This window comes from Cuculus canorus, chromosome 8, assembly GCF_017976375.1.
Source record: "Cuculus canorus isolate bCucCan1 chromosome 8, bCucCan1.pri, whole genome shotgun sequence".
Classification (NCBI taxonomy): Eukaryota; Metazoa; Chordata; class Aves; order Cuculiformes; family Cuculidae; genus Cuculus; species Cuculus canorus.
This window is the reverse complement of record NC_071408.1, coordinates 15,231,975-15,251,084: the sequence shown is the minus strand read 5'-3', so window position 1 is coordinate 15,251,084 and position 19,110 is coordinate 15,231,975. Positions and strand designations below refer to the sequence as shown.

General features: G+C 39.6%; 1 protein-coding gene across 1 annotated transcript; it reads left to right on the top strand.

The window, feature by feature from the left end:
• Positions 1–5,218: 5,218 nt before the first annotated feature.
• On the top strand, positions 5,219–18,805 carry RWDD3 (RWD domain containing 3). The gene is made up of 4 exons (XM_009563510.2): positions 5,219–5,370; positions 11,076–11,557; positions 12,246–12,361; positions 12,460–18,805. The coding sequence occupies exons 1-4, from the start codon at positions 5,295–5,297 to the stop codon at positions 12,572–12,574; spliced, it is 789 nt and encodes a 262-aa protein (XP_009561805.1). The 5' UTR covers positions 5,219–5,294; the 3' UTR covers positions 12,575–18,805.
• The last annotated feature ends 305 nt before the right edge of the window (positions 18,806–19,110 follow it).

Sequence of the window (19,110 nt, the reverse complement as noted above, 5' to 3'; positions counted from 1 at the left end):
GCAGGTAGTTTGGAAAGGGGAGTTGTAGCTCTTGTTTGTCCTCTCTTTCCCTCTCTCTCTCCCTCTCTCCTATCTCCCCCCCCGAAAACCAACTTTTCTCCTCCCTTTCCTATTATGCCAATGGTCATAGCTTCAACCTCTTACAAGAATTTTTCACCTAAGCCCTAGAATTTCTGCCCTACTTTGCTGTAGAAGAAAGAAACTGTTGCTAGTAAGAAGGTATTTGTGTCATTCTTGATTATTGCTATATTTTGCTCCCAAAGCAAAGTGTTCTGGATTAACATTTTTAATTATGTGAAAGAAGTATGCTAGTTTAATGTTAAATGAGACAACAATGCTGTATAATGTTTATATAAGGTATTTACTATCAGGACTTTAATATGATCTGTAAATAATTATTTAAAGTCTAAAATATGGTGACAAGTATTGTTCCGCCTCCAAAAGGTGTGAGAGTGGCAAAGGATCTCTTGGTGGTCTGAAAATGAATATAAGTAATCCTTTATTTTAGGCACTCAGTTTTGTTTGTACAACTCTCGTGTCAAAGTGTGAGGGGAAAATAGCTAAAGTTCAAGAGATGGAGTCATAGATACTGAGACTGATGTAGCTCAGCAGCTAAAAGTGAAGGGAAATGGTAAACTAAGTAGCACATTTTTGGACTCTTAAATGTTGTGGGTTTTATAGAGGTTATAAATGCCCATTTCAAAACCACCATTCCTTTGCTTTGTAGAGATCTGTCTCCCAACATTTACTACATTAAATTACACTTTAGTCCTAGATCTCTCTTTGCTTACCTGGAGGAACATGCATATAGTGAGGTTCCACAAGCAGATGTACTTGATGTGGAAGCTGAACTTATTTTGAGGATAGAACATACTCCTTATAATGCAAGCTGTGCTTATGTCTTCAGTGTCACACCATTCCCTACCCACAGGTATCATCACATATGTTGTTTTAAAAATATACAACATTGCTAGTTTTCTACAAATTTTTAGTAGGCAACTTCACACATTTTTATGCTCACTGAAAGAGTGTTCTATTTATTATTCCATCTTACTTTGCATGGGGTAAATTGCAGGCAAAGATCTATATGCAGTAAGTCAAGTAAGTATTGATTCTCTCAGCAATGTTAGTAATAATAGGAACCTATGGTCAGACTAGATATGTCAATTTACAAAAAGCATCCTTTTTAGTTTGCATAGGATGGGTAGTCACTTTTACATGCTTCTCCTTGAAGAAAAAAGTATTGCCAAACTCCTAGAGAAAGAATCTTAAATTCTTTCACGAATGTAGCTGTTACACCTATTTGGTCATACTACTTGTACATCAAATGGTATAGAAGCTTTTGGGCAGTGTACAAGTCTTGACTCCTAATGTAAAAGTGAGACCTTGAGCAAATGTGAAATGATGCATTATTTACTAGTGAACTACTGATTCCACTTCTAAGACATAGAATCATCAAATCATAGAATCAGAGAATGGTTTGGGTTGGAAGGGACTTTAAGGATCATCCAGTTCCAACCCTCCTGCCATGAGCAGGGACACGTCCCACAAGATCAGGCTGCTCAAGGCCCATCCAACCTGGCCTTGAACACCTCCAGGGATGTGCCAACCTGTGCCAGTGCCTCGCCACCCACATGTCTTCATATTTTCAGCATGGGTACATATTTTTATGACTAGAGCCTGAATGAATCCAATTTTCAAGGTATAATGTAAATTTATTGGATGCATTGGGATTGTTATTAGGCCTCATTAAAAAAAATTAAAACACTATAGTTTCCTTTGCTGTCATTCAGTTTGGACCATAGTCTCTCTTGTAAAATATAAATCATCACATTTGTTTTCAACCATTAAAGACTTAAGTCATGATTTTTGTCTTCCAATGCTTTGCCAATTTTGTGGTAAGTACAGAAAGTTTTAGCTGTTTTTCTAACATGCTGCTGCTCTTGCCTCCAGCTTCTGAAGACTGTGACTCCATAAACCTGTCTGTAGAGATAGCTAATGCTTTAATTGATCATTAGCAGACTTTCAAAACTAGTTTCCATCTGCCAAAAGATTAAGTGTCATAGGGAATTGACTTACAGGAGCCTGATGCACAGAGAATAAATGAAAGTGCCTTTAAAAAGCACCACTAGATCACAAATCCTTGAAAAACTTGCTTCTCAAATACTTAAATGGAAAATTAATAGAAAACTTTTTTCCTCTGATTTGTTTTTTTGTCAAATTAGAGAAGGCTTTTTAATACATCAATGAGAATTCATTAGCTCATTTTCAAAAGCCAAAGAGCAAAACCTCATAAAAATATTGAATTTAACCCTAGAACAAAACATGCAAATTTTGGCACTTTAACTTGCAATGTAAATGTTTTGTTAAATGATTTTATTCCAACTTTAAAAAAAACACGTACTTTGGGCCAGAAAAAAGGTGAGATCTTTTTTACTAGGTGTTCTTGAAAATACTGAGGAAAAACATCTCCATGTATTAATACAATTTTTCACAATTACAGAGGTTGCTTCTTCTGTTTTCTTTAAACTTTTGCTTTTTTGCTTATTTTAATGATTTTTAGAAGTTTTCATGTTGCTTTCTCTGCCGTTTTTGTACAAGCCACGTTTGGGAAAACTACCATAGCAATAACAGTTGTTACTACAGCAATTATAGCTTCTTTCTTAGATATCTGAAAAATCAGTGCTTTTGAACTCAGTTAAGAACAGTTCTAGCTGGTAAGAATACCACTCTGGCTGCATTAAAGCTCTCAACATTGTTTAGCAGAAAGTATAGGAACTGCAGCTGTCCTGCAGCAGTGCTGAAAGATGGACATGATTTACGTTGCTTAGGTTAGCCATCACACTTAGCTGTGGTTATAGGTTCCTTGTTAGTGTATGTCTTTGACCCCAAAACAGCCAACTGCAGTGATTTTTAGGCTCTTCTTAGTAGTCCCTTGATGCTTGCTAAAGTACATGCCTTTAGGATTCCTTACAGTTGCAGTAGCTGGGACCAGAAGGTTGGCTGGAAGGGAAATGATGGTATAAAGATGTAGACAGATGTTGCAAACTGATGGTTTTTTCCAAATGTCTGTCTACTCCTCCTCTCTTATTCACCACTCAGATTAGGGGAAAATGCATCTAAATGCACAGTTTTATATATAATCAGTAGCGGCTGTCGAAATGACATCTAATTGATTGTGGCTGTAATTATAGTGAGTGGAAAGCAAAGGATACTACGTTTGAAAGTAACACTGGGAAGATTAATCTCACCTACTATGGAAGGTTGCATTCTATTAGCTTTGCCAGGCAAAGTGGAAAGTGCTGGTGTCTTCAGTGGCATGTACATCTGTGACAGGATGCTGGAACTGGTTTAAGCTGACTCTAAAAAGCAAGATTTTTTTTGAGCCCTATTTGCTACATGTTGATGGGAAAGCATCCATTTAGAGAAATGACTATGGCTAATGTTATTCCATAAAACACTGCAGTGTTTGAAGAAATCATAAAAAAAGGAGAGAGAAAATAAGATCTCGACTTCCAGTTTAACAATAATGGAATATGAAGGCCAGATTGTAACTGTAGAAGTTCATTTCAAATTTAAATATTTAGCATTTCCACTAGTCTGCAAATACAAGAAAATTTATTACATTAAGATGGAATTCAGATCTTTGACATGAAGCTGATATTTTCATAGTGTGAAAAATATCAAGCTGACATTATACTGTCTCATTTGATGACTTCCAAATGTCAGAGCGCGGTAACTTATTCACAGGGACCTCAATGTCTTGTGATAGTGTCAATTTAAAAGACATTTACATCGACTTTTTTATTTAAACATGTAAAATGGAATATGCAAAGTGGATGAGGAGAAGGGGGAAAGACCAGGGGCAAGAAAGTTCTTAGTGATAGAACTAGGCACTTCTGAGGCTGATTTCCACCAAAGCCTTCCTCCAGCGGCGCTGGCTGTACTTCTGACAGCTCTCATTGCTTTTCGTTTGCCATCTGTGTGGAAGAACATCCAGAAGTGTGCAGGCAAAGGTGCAAATTGAATGTCTGGTAGGATAAAGGAAATATTCCCATTTTTGCAACTGGAAGAACACAGGAGAAGCTGGAATAAAATCCAGGCATTCTAAATGCCAGCCCAGAAGGATGTCAACCCAGAAGGACGGGATGTAATCCAGAGGGACAGACTGGAGAAGTGGGCCTGTGCGAACCTCATGAGGTTCAACAAGGCCAAGTGCAAGGTCCTACACCTGGGTCGGGGCAATCGCTGGTCTCAATACAGGATGGGGATAATGTGATTGAGAGCAGCCCTGCAGAGAATGGCTTGGGGGTGCTGATTGGTGAGAAGATTGAGAGGACCTTAAACCTGAAGGGACCTTAAAGATCATCTAGTTTCAACCCCCCCTGCCATGGGCAGGGACACCTCCCACTAGATCAGGCTGCCCAAGGCCCATCCAACCTGGCCTTGAACACCTCCAGGGAAGGGGCAGCCACAGCTTCCCTGGGCAACCTGTGCCAGTGCCTCACCTCTCTCATGGTGAAGAAATTCCTCCTTATATCGAGTTTAAATCTGCCCTTCTACAGTTTATACCCATTGCCCCTCGTCCTACCCGTACAGACTTCTGTAAACAGTCACTTCCCTGCTCTCCTGTAGCCCCTTCAGCTACTGGAAGGTCGCTATAAGATCTTCCCAGAGCCTTCTCTTCTCCAGACTGAACAACCCCAACTCTCTCAGTCTGTCCTCATAAGGTGCTCCAGCCCTCTGATCATCTTTGTAGCCTTCTCTGGACCCGTTCCAACAACTCCATCTCCTTATGTTGAGGATTCCAGAATTAGACACAATACTCCAGATGAGGTCTCAGAAGAGAGGAATAGAGGGGCAGAATCCCCTCCCTCCCCTCCTGGCCACACTTCTTTTGATGCAGCCCAGGACACAGTTGGCCTTCTGCGCTGCGAGCACACACTGCTGGCTCATGTTGAGCTTCTCCTCGACCAGCACCCCCAAGTCCCTCTCTGGAGGGCTGCTCTCAATCACACCATCCCCCATCGTGTACTGAAAATGGGGATTGCCCTGACCCGGGTATAGGACCTTGCTCTTGGCCTCATAAGGTCCCTCTGGATGACGTCCCGTCCTTCTGGCATGACAGCTGCGCCACTCATCTTGGTGTCACCTGTCAACTACTCGATCTCTTCCTGTATCACTGGCGAAGCTATTGAGCCTTCATCCCACACAACTCCGCGCTCAGCGCCGCCTCCCCGCGGCTCCCCAAGAGGCTGTCCCTCCCCGGGCCGCCCGCAGGGGGCGCCGCGGCCATGGCGCGGGAGGAACTCTCGGCTCTCGCCGCCATCTACTGCGAGCGAGGCGCCTGCGAGGTGCTGGCGGCCTCAGGTGAAGGCGGCGGGGTCGCCCCGGGCGGCGCTTTGCCCTCAGCAACCTCGTTCGTGGCAGCGGGCGCAGCCCGAGCGCTCCGGACGCTGGCGGAAGCCGCGCCCCTGCGGCGGTTCGAGACGGTGGGGGGGCGGGGATGGGCTCGCGGTGGGCAGGAGCCGCGGGTCTGGGTCTCCAAGCCCTTTTCCAGGCGGGGGGTTCTGTGGTTCTACGAAGAGCAGCTGGGGACGGCCCAGCTGCTGCTTGGGTGGATTAGCATTTGCATCCCACCCCTGCGCCGACACCTGGGGTTGGGCCTGAAGTGTTTAGCAAGGGGGCAGCTGCGGAGAAGCTTTGGTTCTTCTCTGTCTTTTCCTGGGGGTAAGGTGGTAATCCAGGCCTTAGGATGTGCTGAAACCTCCCCGGCTCCAGCAGCAGGCGTGTGGCTGCGGTTTTAGGCGTTTGGAGGCTGATCCTTCACCTTTGCTGAGAGGGGGGAAGGCGAGGAGGTTTGCAGTTCTGGCTCCCATCAGCTGCTGTGGGCTGCACGCTGGGGACGCGGCGCTGGAACAGCTGCCCAGGGAGGGCGTGGAGTCCCTGTCCCGGGAGGTCTCTAAAAGACGGGTAGATGAGGTGCTCAGGGACACGGTTTAGTGGCAGATAGGAATGGTTGGACTCGATGATCCAAGGGGTCTTTTCCGACCTGGTGATTCTATGATCCTATGACTCACTCCGTGTTTTCTGTGCCAGCCATCATAGCTGCTAATCAGAAGTTAACTTTGAGATGACTTCTATCAGTCTGTGCTGTCACAGTGTTGTGAAGGTGCCCCTTCTGCAAGGGACAATAAGTCCCAGTAGTTCTAGTGTACAGCAGCAGTTCTGTCAGGCTCAAAGAACATATCAGGTGGAATATGCAGGTGATGCACCTCTGTTCTAGAGTGCGAGTACATTTTGCTTAGTGCCTAACACAGATGTGACAACTCTCTTATTTATTTGTTGGAGATTAATACACACACAAACACAGTGAATGTGCATATATTCTGTATCAGTCACTATTCCCTGATGTCCTGAGAGCTCTTGGAGCAGCTGCCAGGAAGTAGCTTCCTGCTAGGTGGGCTGCAGTAAAATCCTGGAGAATGTGATTAAAAATGCATCCAGTGGCCTGCCTTCAGATTTCGTCTGCGTGTGTATTCAGGCCAAAAGAGCTGGGATTCATAAGGAAACACTCTTTTACTGTGAGAGTGACTGAACAGTGGAACAGGTTGCCCAGAGAGGCTGTGGAGTTTCCATCCCTAGAGATACTCAGGAGCCACCTGGATGTTACTTTGGGCAGCCTGCTTGTAGATGGTCCTACTTGACTGGGAAGTTTGGGCAAGATAACCTCCAGAGGTCCCTGCCAACATCAACTGTTCTGTGATTCTGCAAAAATAACTTTTTGCTGCTTTGTTGTGTAATTGCATGTGGCTACTTTTGAGTGACTCACTTTGACTAAAAAGTTACTTGGAAATTAATAAACCTCAAACTTTGATTTGAAAATAGTTGTTGAAATAGACAACAGCAAGCAGTTACTTGAAAAAAGGACTTTGTATGTAGACAGTTGCAGAGGTATGGAAACATCAGTGTCTGCATGGAGCACAATTAACTGGCATACTCTAAAAGCAGAATTGTTGTGTGTCTAGATCTGCATGGCACAGCTCTTGCTCCAGTGCAGGCAGGTAGTTCTGCCATTGTGTTTTTTTGATTGGTGTATTTTTAAAGATACACCAATGCAGATAGAGGTGTATTTTTAAAATATGATGGATGAACTGATTTGCATGAGCTTTATTGTCTTAAACGTTATAAAGTTCAGAAATGTTATTTTGGGCATAGTTTGAAAATACAGCATCCAGGCTTAGCAGATGTTTACTTTTAAAAATTTGAACGTATCTGAACAGTGCTTATGTGTATCTATGCCTCCAAATCTGTTAGAGAAATATGCACACATCCTTCTTGGTGCTTTGTAAAAGACTTAGAAACCTTCCAGAAAGATAAAGTGAAATGCCATGAGTGCACAAGGGGAACAGGCTATTGTATTTATATTGATGTTATGTAACCTTACAGGGCCTTTAGCCAGGCTGTGTGCATAGTATGTTAGGATCAGGCATATCTAGTTGATTTTCCATTGTTTTCTGCTGGAGTTGAAAACATGGTTTACAACAATAATTCTTGGTAGTTGTCTGTCTTTGGGAATTCTCTTTTACTTTGGGGCTACAGAATCCTTTAGTTTATATATGATTAACTTTTGCTATATTCATTAGCTTATGTTTGCTTTATCCCTTCAAACCATATAAATTGTCATTGACAAAGGGTGCACAGAAGTAACTTCGAGTAAGACTGTTATGTTATACTATTGCTAATGCAGTGAGAATAATTTGTCTGTAGATCCACAGGGTCAAAAAAGCAGGCAACCGGGGGTTTATAGTTTTGAGGAATGTAAGAAGATCTCTTGGTACGCTAAAAACTTCAGGTTTCTGGAATTTAACAGTGAAGTATTCAGAATGTAAAATATGATTTTATCAAAAGTGGTGTGTTGAATTTAAATAAACTAATTATGGTATATCTTTTTTAGCTTACATATCTATTTACAAAGGTTAGAGTTACAGATAGAAATCCATAATTCACTTGTTAATCTGTTCTCTTCTGGTTTGCTCACCAAAGTTGCTATAAATAGATATTTATATATTCTAAGCTTGTACATTAGTAGGTGCCATTTTCTGAATTTTAAAATAGACACGTGTATTGCGTAAAATGCCTTTGGGCAGGAGAGGAGGGGGATATCTGTCTGGTTGATATGGAACATAAGAAGTCTGAAGTGTGCTAGAGCTAAATATACTGATAAGCACGCAGCTATGGGGGAAATTAGTTAAAATGTATTGAGTTTAGTCTTACTAGCACATTAAATGCCAACAGAATGGCCATACCCAACCTTTTATTTCAGAATAATTGCTGTTTTGCTGTGAAGACAGCTCAGACCTTGTAGCATGTGCAAACAAAGGAAATATTTCTTTAGAGCCTCTTTACGCAGGACGAAAATGGTTCGCTCTTTGTTCTGTCTGCTGTCTGCACTGCTGGTGCAGAAAATGGACGGTGGCATGTTTAAATAAACTTTAGAAGCTTTAGGCCCACAAACGTTTTGAACTAATTCTTCCTTTATAAGTAAGTCTGAAGCAGATGTAAATGAGCATGGCTGGGCATTTTGTGATAGCTCAGGGTGATACACCTTGGGATGCGAGGCTGTGCTGCTTCCTTCGGGTTAGTTCATCATCACAGGGAAAGGTGTGAGATTGTTGCAGGTTTAAGAATATGATCACTGCAGCAGGAGGCCCTTGCTGAAGGGCAAGGTTGGCCTGTCTGCTTATCCCTCAGTTACTTTTTGGTGAGATCTGTTATGACAAGCTAGAGAAAAAATCCTGGGAGGATTATCAGAAAAGTAACATGTTTTTCTGTCGCTGTAATTACGCCGGCAATAGAGTTCATTTATAGGTTGTGCATTTTAAAATTTATCGGCAACATAGTTTAAAATAAAGTGATTCATGGGCAGGAATGTGATAATGTTAATACTATTCTGCCAATGCAACTTGCTTTCGACTGGCTCTGTGCCTGGTGAGGCTGCCCTGTGTAAGGGGCAGCTGGAAGGAGATGGGTCAGCAGGCACTGTCCATGTGTGGTGCAATGCTTAGGTGTGTATGGAGACCCTCCACGGTGGCCAAGAGGGCGCTGGGGATCCCAGGAGGTGCAGTGCAGGTTTTTCTTCTTGTTTGTGTGGTTAAATGTGCCGAGCCTAATGTGATGGCAGAGGAGCTATTGTTGCTGGTGCTTAGGTAGAAACATTTGCCAGGGCAGTAGAAGACAGAGATTGGAATAGCAAGGCTTGAAGTCCTGCGTAGCTCCTGCTTGTGAATGAGGGCCTTGTGCTGCCAGATGGATGCTTAGGAGTCTCTTCTCTGCATCTCTGAGGAACAAACTTGCCTTAAAAGCAGTCTAGAAATTTTCATAGGGTCTTACAAGACTGGAGACCAACTCCCATTGGCAGGGAATGAGGCTTTGAGGTGTACTGCCTCTAGGTATGGATATGGTTGGATGTAATTTCATTTAATTAATTGGATTTGTGTCCACTACTTTCAGCCCTGGGTTTGACTCTGTTTAGATAGCAATGGCTTCTAGATGTTTGGAGAGTTTTTTATAATAACACAAAAGTTTGATTATTGGGTTTGGAGGGTTTGCTTATTTTATTTTGTGACTACTCTGACCTAGAGAGTTCTTTGGATGATCCAGGGAGGAGGTTTGGAAACAAGTTCTTGGCTAAGCTGTCTAAAGTACTTCTGTCTGTCCAAGCCACTTTTAGGTTCTTTCACTTATTTAGTACAGCTCAAATATAAAATAATAGAGAGCACTGACATTGGTTAGTGGCATTAGCAATACCAATCAAACATAATTCAACTGACTGGCACGTAAAGGAAGGTGAGATAAGGTAGTGGGAGAAGGCAGCAAGTGACTTCAAAAGAGCTCCTCTGAAACTTGGCTCTGCTGTAATCTGCCTTTCAAATCTGGCTGCTTCTGCCCTTGTAGGATGAATCAACCTGACATTTTAGCAGTTTTTTAAAGAAATGGCATGAAGTGTTTAGAATGCATCAAAGGGGTGAAGCAGAGAACATCTGAAAAAGATCATCTTTTATCTGATACCCTCTTTCTTCATTGCAGAGGAGCAAAAGTAGGTTAGGTCTTTGTGTCTGCTTTTCACTTTATGAGGTTTAGAATTGTTTTTCTGTGAAACACGTTTTGGTCAAGAAGGTTTTGTTGCAGGAATTACTGTACATAACTTTCATATTCAGCATCTTTGATTATGTGATTTATCAGGAGGATGTGGTCTTGTGCTCTTCCTGCTACATGCTGTATGTATCTGTTCCACTCTGAAAATAATTCTGTTCTAAAGTAGACCAACAACAGGTGTTGAGTAGATATGCAGATATATGCACATATATTTATATAAGCATATGCAAATGTATGTATGTATGTTGTATTGAGGGTCAGATGTACAACAGAAATGTTTTCGTTATGTCAGTCCAGCTGTTGTAAATGTGGAGAAGCTGGCAGAAATAATTAACTGTAATTTCCCTGAAAGTTGTAGGGGAGAAAGAATCTGGCTTTTTTTCTTTCCAAGGCTCTTTTTAGTGTGGAACTGCTTCGGAACAGTTATCTTGAAAAAATACTCAGTACAAGTTTGTTTGCCAAGTCTGTTTGTTTCTGCTGGTTTTATTGCTAGAAGTCCTACAAATTTCTCTAGGAGCAAACTTAGGGTAGTGCTGAATCCATCCAGAAAAGCCTATTTTCAGTTGTCCTCGCTGCTGCTGTTGAGATGTGGAAGCCAGCTTATGTGTTTCTAAGAGAGACAGTTCTTTATTACTGACTTGTCTAGACTTTGAAAGAGCCAAAAAGTGTGAATGCTTTTTAGAATGTTAATAACTTTCCTTCTAGTTTGATATGGAAGTGTTTCATTTCAAGATTCCCTGCAAGTATAGCTTGAGCCTTTGGTTGCAACTTCCCACCCTGCAAAATAACCCGCACTTCTTATTTCATATAGAAAAGCAGTCATTTGTATTGAATTGTTACAGAAAATAGCGTGACTTTATAACTTATATGTATTTCAACTTTAAGCAAACTATTAATTTTTTTTTTGTACTTTACAGAGACGCATGGAATCACATTTAGCATTCAAATCAGTGTGAAAGAACAGCTGGATAGAGATGTACTTTTAAAGTTGGTGTTTCATTTACCAGTCAGTTATCCCTCAACTATACCAGATATTTCTGTTAGCTCAGACCAGCTTACAAGGGCCCAGTGTGTGGATGTGAAAGATAAATTACTTGAACAAGCAAAGAAGCATCTTTCTGAACCTATGGTACATGATCTGATTCTTTGGATACAGCAGCATCTTAAAGATGTCATTAAGCAATCAGCAACAGTTTGCAAAGAAAATACTTTGTCAAAAGGAACAAGTACAGAAGATGGTATCTGGATGCTCCTTTTGCATTTAGATCACATGAGAGCAAAGGCAAAATACGTCAAAACTGTGGAAAAATGGGCTTCAGATCTAAGGCTGACTGGAAGACTGATGTTCATGAGCAAGATAATATTGATTCTTCTTCAGGGTGACAGGAGCAACATTAAGGTGTGGGAACAATGAATGTTGTCTAGTTCTATCGATTTACCACTGAAACCCATGTGTCTGAATATTTTGTGTGTGTTTTTCTGAGATTAACAATTTTGGAAGCAAATTGATCATTAGGAGGTCAGGAAGGCCCAGCAACTTTATTCTGTATTCAAGAAAAAGAAGTTATTCTATGGAAGGAAACAAGTGATACCTGTAGACTGTGGCCTATTTTGCTTTGCTTCACGCTGTAATGATACCGCTGTATTCCATGGCTCTAATATGCCTAGGTTCAGTCTCCTCTATTTCCCAAGTGCCCCAGAAAACAGAAAATTTGTGATGAGAATTTACTAACAGATGTATTTCTAGCTCATTACTGTCTCTTTCCTCGACTTAGACCACATGGTGCTCCTAATGCCTGCGTGGGTTTTGAACTTCTTTTCTGTACTTATGAACTCCCACTGCTTTTGGCAAGTTTGTGGTGTTATTGGAGGAGGCTTTTGAAACTCATATTCTCTAGATCACTTAAGACTGTGCTTAACTTCAGGCTGATGAACAAAAACAATCATTCACTTCTTGGGATGGGCACTTTCAAAGTTCGATTGCTATCTTCTGAAAATATGTGTATGTTTTGATAGATTTTTGCATTTCACTAAATTTCAAAGATACTAGATGGCATTTAATATTTTGTTCTTTTTTTGTCACTTAGGAGTACTTGATTCTTCAGAAAACTTCTAAGGTCGATGTGGACTCAACCGGAAAGAAATGCAAAGAGAAAATGATTAGTGTACTGTGTGAGACAAAAGTACAGTCACAGCATAAAAGGTATAATTTAGTACTGTTGTGGATAGAAAAGTAACAGAATTGATAATTACATTCTGACAAATCTAGTCATATTCATGAGTTTCCCTTCTACAATTTAGGTTTCAGACATTTGAAGTCAAAGAATATTCAACGCTGGATGAACTACAAAAAGAATTTGAAACAGCAGGACTTACAACTCTTTTCTCTGAGTTTGTGCCTCCTCTCTTAAAATAAAACCAAGAGAAAACACAGGACTGACTGAAGATGTTGATGGAAGAAAAAAGAACTAAATTGGCAAATAATGCTAAAGTTCTCCTGCAAAAAAATGCCAGAAGCAGCCATGCTCTTGCAAGAAAGAGAAGGCCATTCACACATTAAGAATTGATAAATTTTTGACAGTTATGTATTGATAACATTTTCCAAGGGATGTGCAGTTAATTATCATAATTGCACGACAAGCATGAGAGATTGGGAAGAAATTATGTTAAAATAATGGTCTTCTAGTTTCTCAATCTCTATTTTTCAGTGTTTTGTTTTTTATCTTTCATGGTAGTGTTTTTTCATAATGGCTTGCTAGAAAGTGTGACTGATTTTGCTTTGAAAGGTCATGTGAAGATATTTCAATAAAAAGCATAGCAAATAAGATTTGCTATGTTAGGACAGCATATACTTAGTATCCCCTAAGTGTCCATCTGCTAACTTTTCCTTCTCCATTTATCTGACTATAAATACTAAAATGTTGATTTAAAGAAGAAGTTCATGGCTCTTGGGGCCTGAAAAAACTTAGAAGTGTGTTATTGAATGTTATTTTTTACTCTAAAATGTATGAAAGTACCCAAATGGAGAATTTAAATTGATTAAAAAGCTGGGAAAGAGCCAATTGTAATGTTTTCTTTGATAGTTTACAGATTCCTTTTTGCACTTTATCTAGTTTTGCTGTCTGTGCATCTTTAGATATCTTGTTTCAATTAAACTGTCAAAGCAGTATATATACAGACTTCAGTCTTCTGCCACTGAAGACTTCTGTCAAGACCTCTGTCATTTTAGAAGCTGGTAAGTTATAACTCCCTATTAAAGTTTTCCTATCTTTAGCATTTTTTCTGATTGGTAGGTGGCCTTGGCCTGCCTATAAGCTTTTTTTCTGTCGCTTGTCTGTGTTTTACTTAAGTATAGGGGTAGAAATTATATACATCATTTTTCAAATTAAGTTGTGCAAGTTCGGTTTGCCGGGGAAGAATTGAATACTTTGTTTGATTTGATTACTTACTTGCAGCCCAGAAGGCCAACCATATCCTGGGCTGTATCAAACGAAGCATGGCCAGCGGGTCAAAGAGGATTTTCCCACTCTGCTCTGCTGTTGTGAGCCCTCACCCTGAGTACTGCGTTCCATTCTGGAGTCCTCAGCACAGAAAAGTCATAGATCTGTTAAGAGTGAATCCAGAGGAGGCAACAGAGATAATCAGAGGGCTGGCACACCTCCCGAATGAGGACAAGCTGGGAAAGTTGGGGTTGTTTAGCCTAGAAAAGAGAAGGCTCCCAGGCTACTTTATAACAGCCTTCCGTTACTTAAAGGGAAGTTAAATGTTAAATCATTACATTTAATTTCTAATCAGAGAAGTCAGGTTATTATTTTAAAAATATGTGGAGATATTAATTAGCGGGCATACTCAGTTTGTTGTTGTTTAGAACAAGGCTCTTCAAAAAGGAAAATTTTCCAATAAGAGGTGGCAAGAGCTCTATCTTGTTGTTCGACAAGGAACAAGAAGAAATGATACAGGAAAGCTGGGGAGGGGCTTGTTATCAGGGAGTGCAGGAATAGGATGAGGGGTAACTGTTTAAAGCTGAAAGAGGGGAGTTTTAGATCAGATATTAGGAAGGAATTTTTTCCTGTGAGGGTGGTGAGGCACTGGCACAGGTTGCCCAGAGAAGTCGTGGTTGCCCTGTCCCTGGAGGTGTTCAAGGTCAAGTTGGATGAGGCATTGAGCAACCTGGTCTAGTGGAGGGTGTCCCTGCCCATGGCAACAGCCCCAGGCAGCAGAGACCTTTAAGGTTCCTTCCAACTCAAATCATTCTATGATTTATTTCTTATAATTATTTATGTCCTTTGATTTCTATTTTACCTGATACCATTCTCTAGCAAGACTAGGTAAGTTGTTTAGTAGTAAAAATTTTGAAGTCATGAGTTTCTTAGTAGCTAACAATACAACTGGTTTTAACTTGTAGCTAAACATGTCCTTTACTGCTTTCTAAAAGTCACTTCCAGCAGTCACATGTTTCATGTGTTCTGTGTTAACTGAACATATATAAACTATTGTCAATTAAATTCTCTCTTATACTGAGGGCAGACTGGTACAATTTGGTTAGTTCCTGTAGCATGGTTTGGCAAATCATTGTGTAAGACATTTTGATTTCCACTTGCGTACTCAGACCATGAGATCATGCCTCTTTCTTTGTTTTCTAGAAAAGCAACTAAAACAAATTACTAAGATTTTTAAGTTTTATCATTTGAGATGTCAAATGCATAGCGGATTGTAGACTATTTGAGAGTTTAAGTTTTTAAAGAGTTTGGTAATTTTCCAAATATGGAGTGTCTCAAATACATATGTTGCATGTTATTTTATATACCAAGGCTTCTTTAATGAGGCTGTAGCAAAAGCTCTTCTTAACGAGTCTTTCGTGTGTAGCATATATAGTACTTCAGGCATAGCAGAAAACAGACTGGGTTAAACAGGTTTTACAAATCTGTTCTATGTTATTCTGGAGTGGCTTCCTGAGGGAAAGGAAATCTAATTTTCTACCTTTTTAAGTGTGTGTATGTGGAGATGAATTTTTAATTTTATAAAGAAGAATAAAGCACAAGTATTTTTCAAATATCAAAATACCATGTATTTTAAATTATAGCTTTCAGAATCGAGCTATTCCTAGTTAAAATATCTGTGTTGAAAAATTGTGTGTCAATGGAGTATAAAGTCTTGAGATGATGCAGAGGCTCTCTGCTTATACTGTGTGATAGATCTGACACATATCAAAACCAAAAAAGCCCTGTGCACGTGCAGCGTAAGAAAACACGATCCCTATCTTTCTGCAAATCTAAGTGTTGTCAGGTCTCACCAGACAGATTTTATGTCCCCAACCAACTCTTTACTGTAAAATGATTCACTTTTCTGGAAAGAGAATCGTAAGGTACTTAAGCACATTCTATATCACAATCTTGCTCATTTTCTTGCTGAATTAAGTTGTTGTATGGAGCTGGATGATCTCTGCATTTGGTAAGTTGTAAAAACCAGTTTATACAATGTTTTTTTAATCATAGTTAAGTTTCTTACTCACTAACTTACATTGGACAAATCAACAAGTCCAGCGTGGGAAGGGACTGTGGTTTTTTTTTTCGCTTGATTTGATGTGCTTCAGAAGAATTACAAATCTGATCAGCTTGATACTGTTCAAACAGCAGAGGACATAAAAATTGATGTCAGTCTGATTCTGTCAAAGGAAATGCTTTTGCCTACCCATCAATCAGTCCCTTATTTTGAAGGATAGGAGGGTATCTTGTGCTCAGACAAGTAAACAGTATTTTTAAAGGTTGCTCTTTTGGAAGGAAGTTGCAGCTGTCTGTTAACTGATAGTTTGTTTCCATTTACTGTAAAAAGAGACGGGCAAGCCTGTGAGCCCCTGGGGCACAAAAGTCATCAAAATGCATACTGTGGTGCATATTTTACCCTCCAAGGGAACTGAAACAGACGGAAGAACAAAACGCAGGGAAACAAAGTCAAGACTCCTGAGAATCTTTAAAGAATGCATATCAGTGTCTAAAAAGTTAGTGAAGTATGTGTAACTATCAGAATAAGACAATTCAATTGCAAGGAAAAACAAATCCACAAAGAAAAAAATGGTTTAACAAGTAAATAAGAAGGTAGCTTTCTTGTGGATATTGTGTTATAAATAGCTCTTTAAACAGCATGGTTTGTAAAGGCTCATTTCCTTTGGCCTTTCTGGTTTCTGAACAATTGCATGCATGAAGCCTTTCGTGCAGAAGAGACGCTCATTGTGGTGCTCTTCCAGGTGCGTTCCCGATGCCTGATATTGATTGTGCTTTCTGCATAATTTGTTAAAGTATCAATAGCATTTTTCTTCTCTGCTACCTGTTTTCATCAAAGTTGTAGGAACTTGTTTCTTTCAGGCTGTTAACCTCTCATTTTAATTGAAATGTCTTGAATTAAGAAGTTCTAGAATAATTTTGTAGTATAATTGTGCATGCTTCTGCATGGACAGCACAGTCGCTGTCATTTGTAATTGTAGTTTTCTTTGAAAATCAGGCTAAAATGAAAGCTGTTGCAATAGGACTGACCACTTGAAAAATAATTTTTTAGAACAAGCTGAGATTTGATTGGTATTTTTGAATGCCTTGGCTTATTAAGTGTGTGGGAAAACAAAAAATGGGTAAAGAAAGAAAGATACATAGATATAGGAGCAACCCCCACACCCAATGTCAACCCTACTTGCACAGTTGTTTTTCAATGAATACATCATATCCAAAGCATCCATTCTAATCCGGAAGAGACATGCTCGATCCACGGAAGGGTGTGTGAAACCACAGTTGAATGAATGCCTTGGATGAGCATCCAGTAGTCTTTAGAAGTGATGGCACTGGCTATGTTGGGCGGGTTTGTTGGTGAATAGCACAGGTTCACTTTTTCTTCTCCTCTCATGTGATTCATGAGTGTCGTATGCCTGCATTTTCTGTGGTATGAGAAGAAGGATGGTTTGATCGTCTGAAGAGCTTTTCTATCTCATAACCCTTTGTAAACTGAAGCGATCAAAAGAGCAATGTGAGATCCAGGTAATTTTTATCATTTCATATAATGCCAGGTCTTGCTACATATGTACAATGCTACTACAATAGAGTGGTCATATCGTTGGAAAGAAGGAAATGAGAGTGCAACAGCTGAAAGCCTAGTTTTTGTACAGTTTTGTTTTTTTTAGAATCATTGCTGACTGGGATTGTGACCCAGGTCTGTAGATAAAACTGTCTCTGTCTTGGTAGAGGGAGCACGAATAAAACTCCCTTCTTTTCTGTATTAATCTTTCAAGGCATTATTTATTACGTTAACATGTACTATTTATATGTGAGTGTTTTTATTATTGTCTTTTGGAAAGAAACCTTTATGAGCAGCATATACTGTGAAGTAGCCCACCATTCAGGAGAATAGCATGACGTCAGTGGAAGTAATGTGAAGTTCCAAAGGGAGGAAATACTTTGGGAGACAACATCAATACTGGGAATTCACCAACTTTTTTTACTTATTCAGTCTCATTAAGATTATAATTTTTGCACACCTACCCATCCACCCACCCTGCATTTGTTATTTGGTGTTCCAGGGAGGATGAGACACTAAGAACTCATAGATGCAAATCCTCGACATAATCAATTGAAAAAATTTGAAAGTTTTTTTGTTTGTTTTGTGAATGAGGCTAATTTTTGTGAGTTTGTAGTTCTATCTCATTTTCCTATAATAAGACTATTTGTCACTTAGTTCAATGTGAATGACCCACAAACCCCTCCGAGATTAGTATGAATTATATGCAGAAATACTGTAATGAGCCTAAAGAAACGTCATAGTGGAAAAATATTTGTTTACGTTGTTTCTTTTAAAAATAGTTTAATAAACCACACAGATGCATGATTTAAAACTGTATGTCCCCTGATTTGTTCAGCTTTATCTGTGAAAATACAAACGTAATAATTTTATAGTCCATTTGAAATAAGATGGTGAAATGTTGCACACACTATTTCTGCCAGAAACAACTGAAATTGCTTATATTATGAAATACCACAATTGCTGGAATCAACTTTCATATATCTTATTGTAGCATTAAGCATTATCATCCTGTCTCTTTGTGCATTACACATGCAAGTCTGGCAGCACTCTGTACTGCTTTTATATTTTATATGTAAACTTTAATTTTATGTTATCTTATGCAAGAGTTACGATTGTTTATAGGTTTAGTTATAGACATAAGTGGAACTTGAAATGTAAATGCACCAATAGCATTATGCAGTTATTATTCTGTGCTATTTTCATATTTTCATTGGCTTTTATATTGATATTAGTTTGTGTTTTCAAACCTCACAGTGTTAACCTGCAGTGAACTCTTCAGAATAACAGAAAAAATTTGCCTGAAAGATTTGATTTAAAGAATTCTTGGACTCTAAAAATGCATCCTCTAACATTTCAGTTAAATATGCATTCAGGTGCTTTAATTTTATGCTAATAATTAATAACTGTTACACATTTGATTTCCTTTGTGTTTCTTAATGTAATACAAGTAATCCATTTGTATCCTGCATTAGAACATAGCTGATCGTGGAATTGGGGTCAATATTTATATTAGTATTCCCCCTTGCATGTATTGTTATGTGTTGTAACTTGAATGCCAGCAGTTATTTCAAGATGGAACTTTATATAAAAGATCTCTGCATTAGAACAGTGACACCGGTTTGTACTTCTTTTCCTGTTGTCACCTTTTGCGTTCCCACAAATAAGAAATGAAGAGAGATTTATATGGGGAGTAGTCAATCATGGTTTTCTTGAGCTGAGCTTAACAGGCCAGCTCACTGTGTTATAGTAGATCTTGGTAACTGCTCTTTAGAGGTGGAGTACTCTCTAGGCCTTTATGGGACCACTTTCGGCAACATCTAATTGCGCAGCTGAAGCAATTAGCTAGATATTTCTTCAACCTTACATAGAGAATTAAAGGGGCTAATTCCA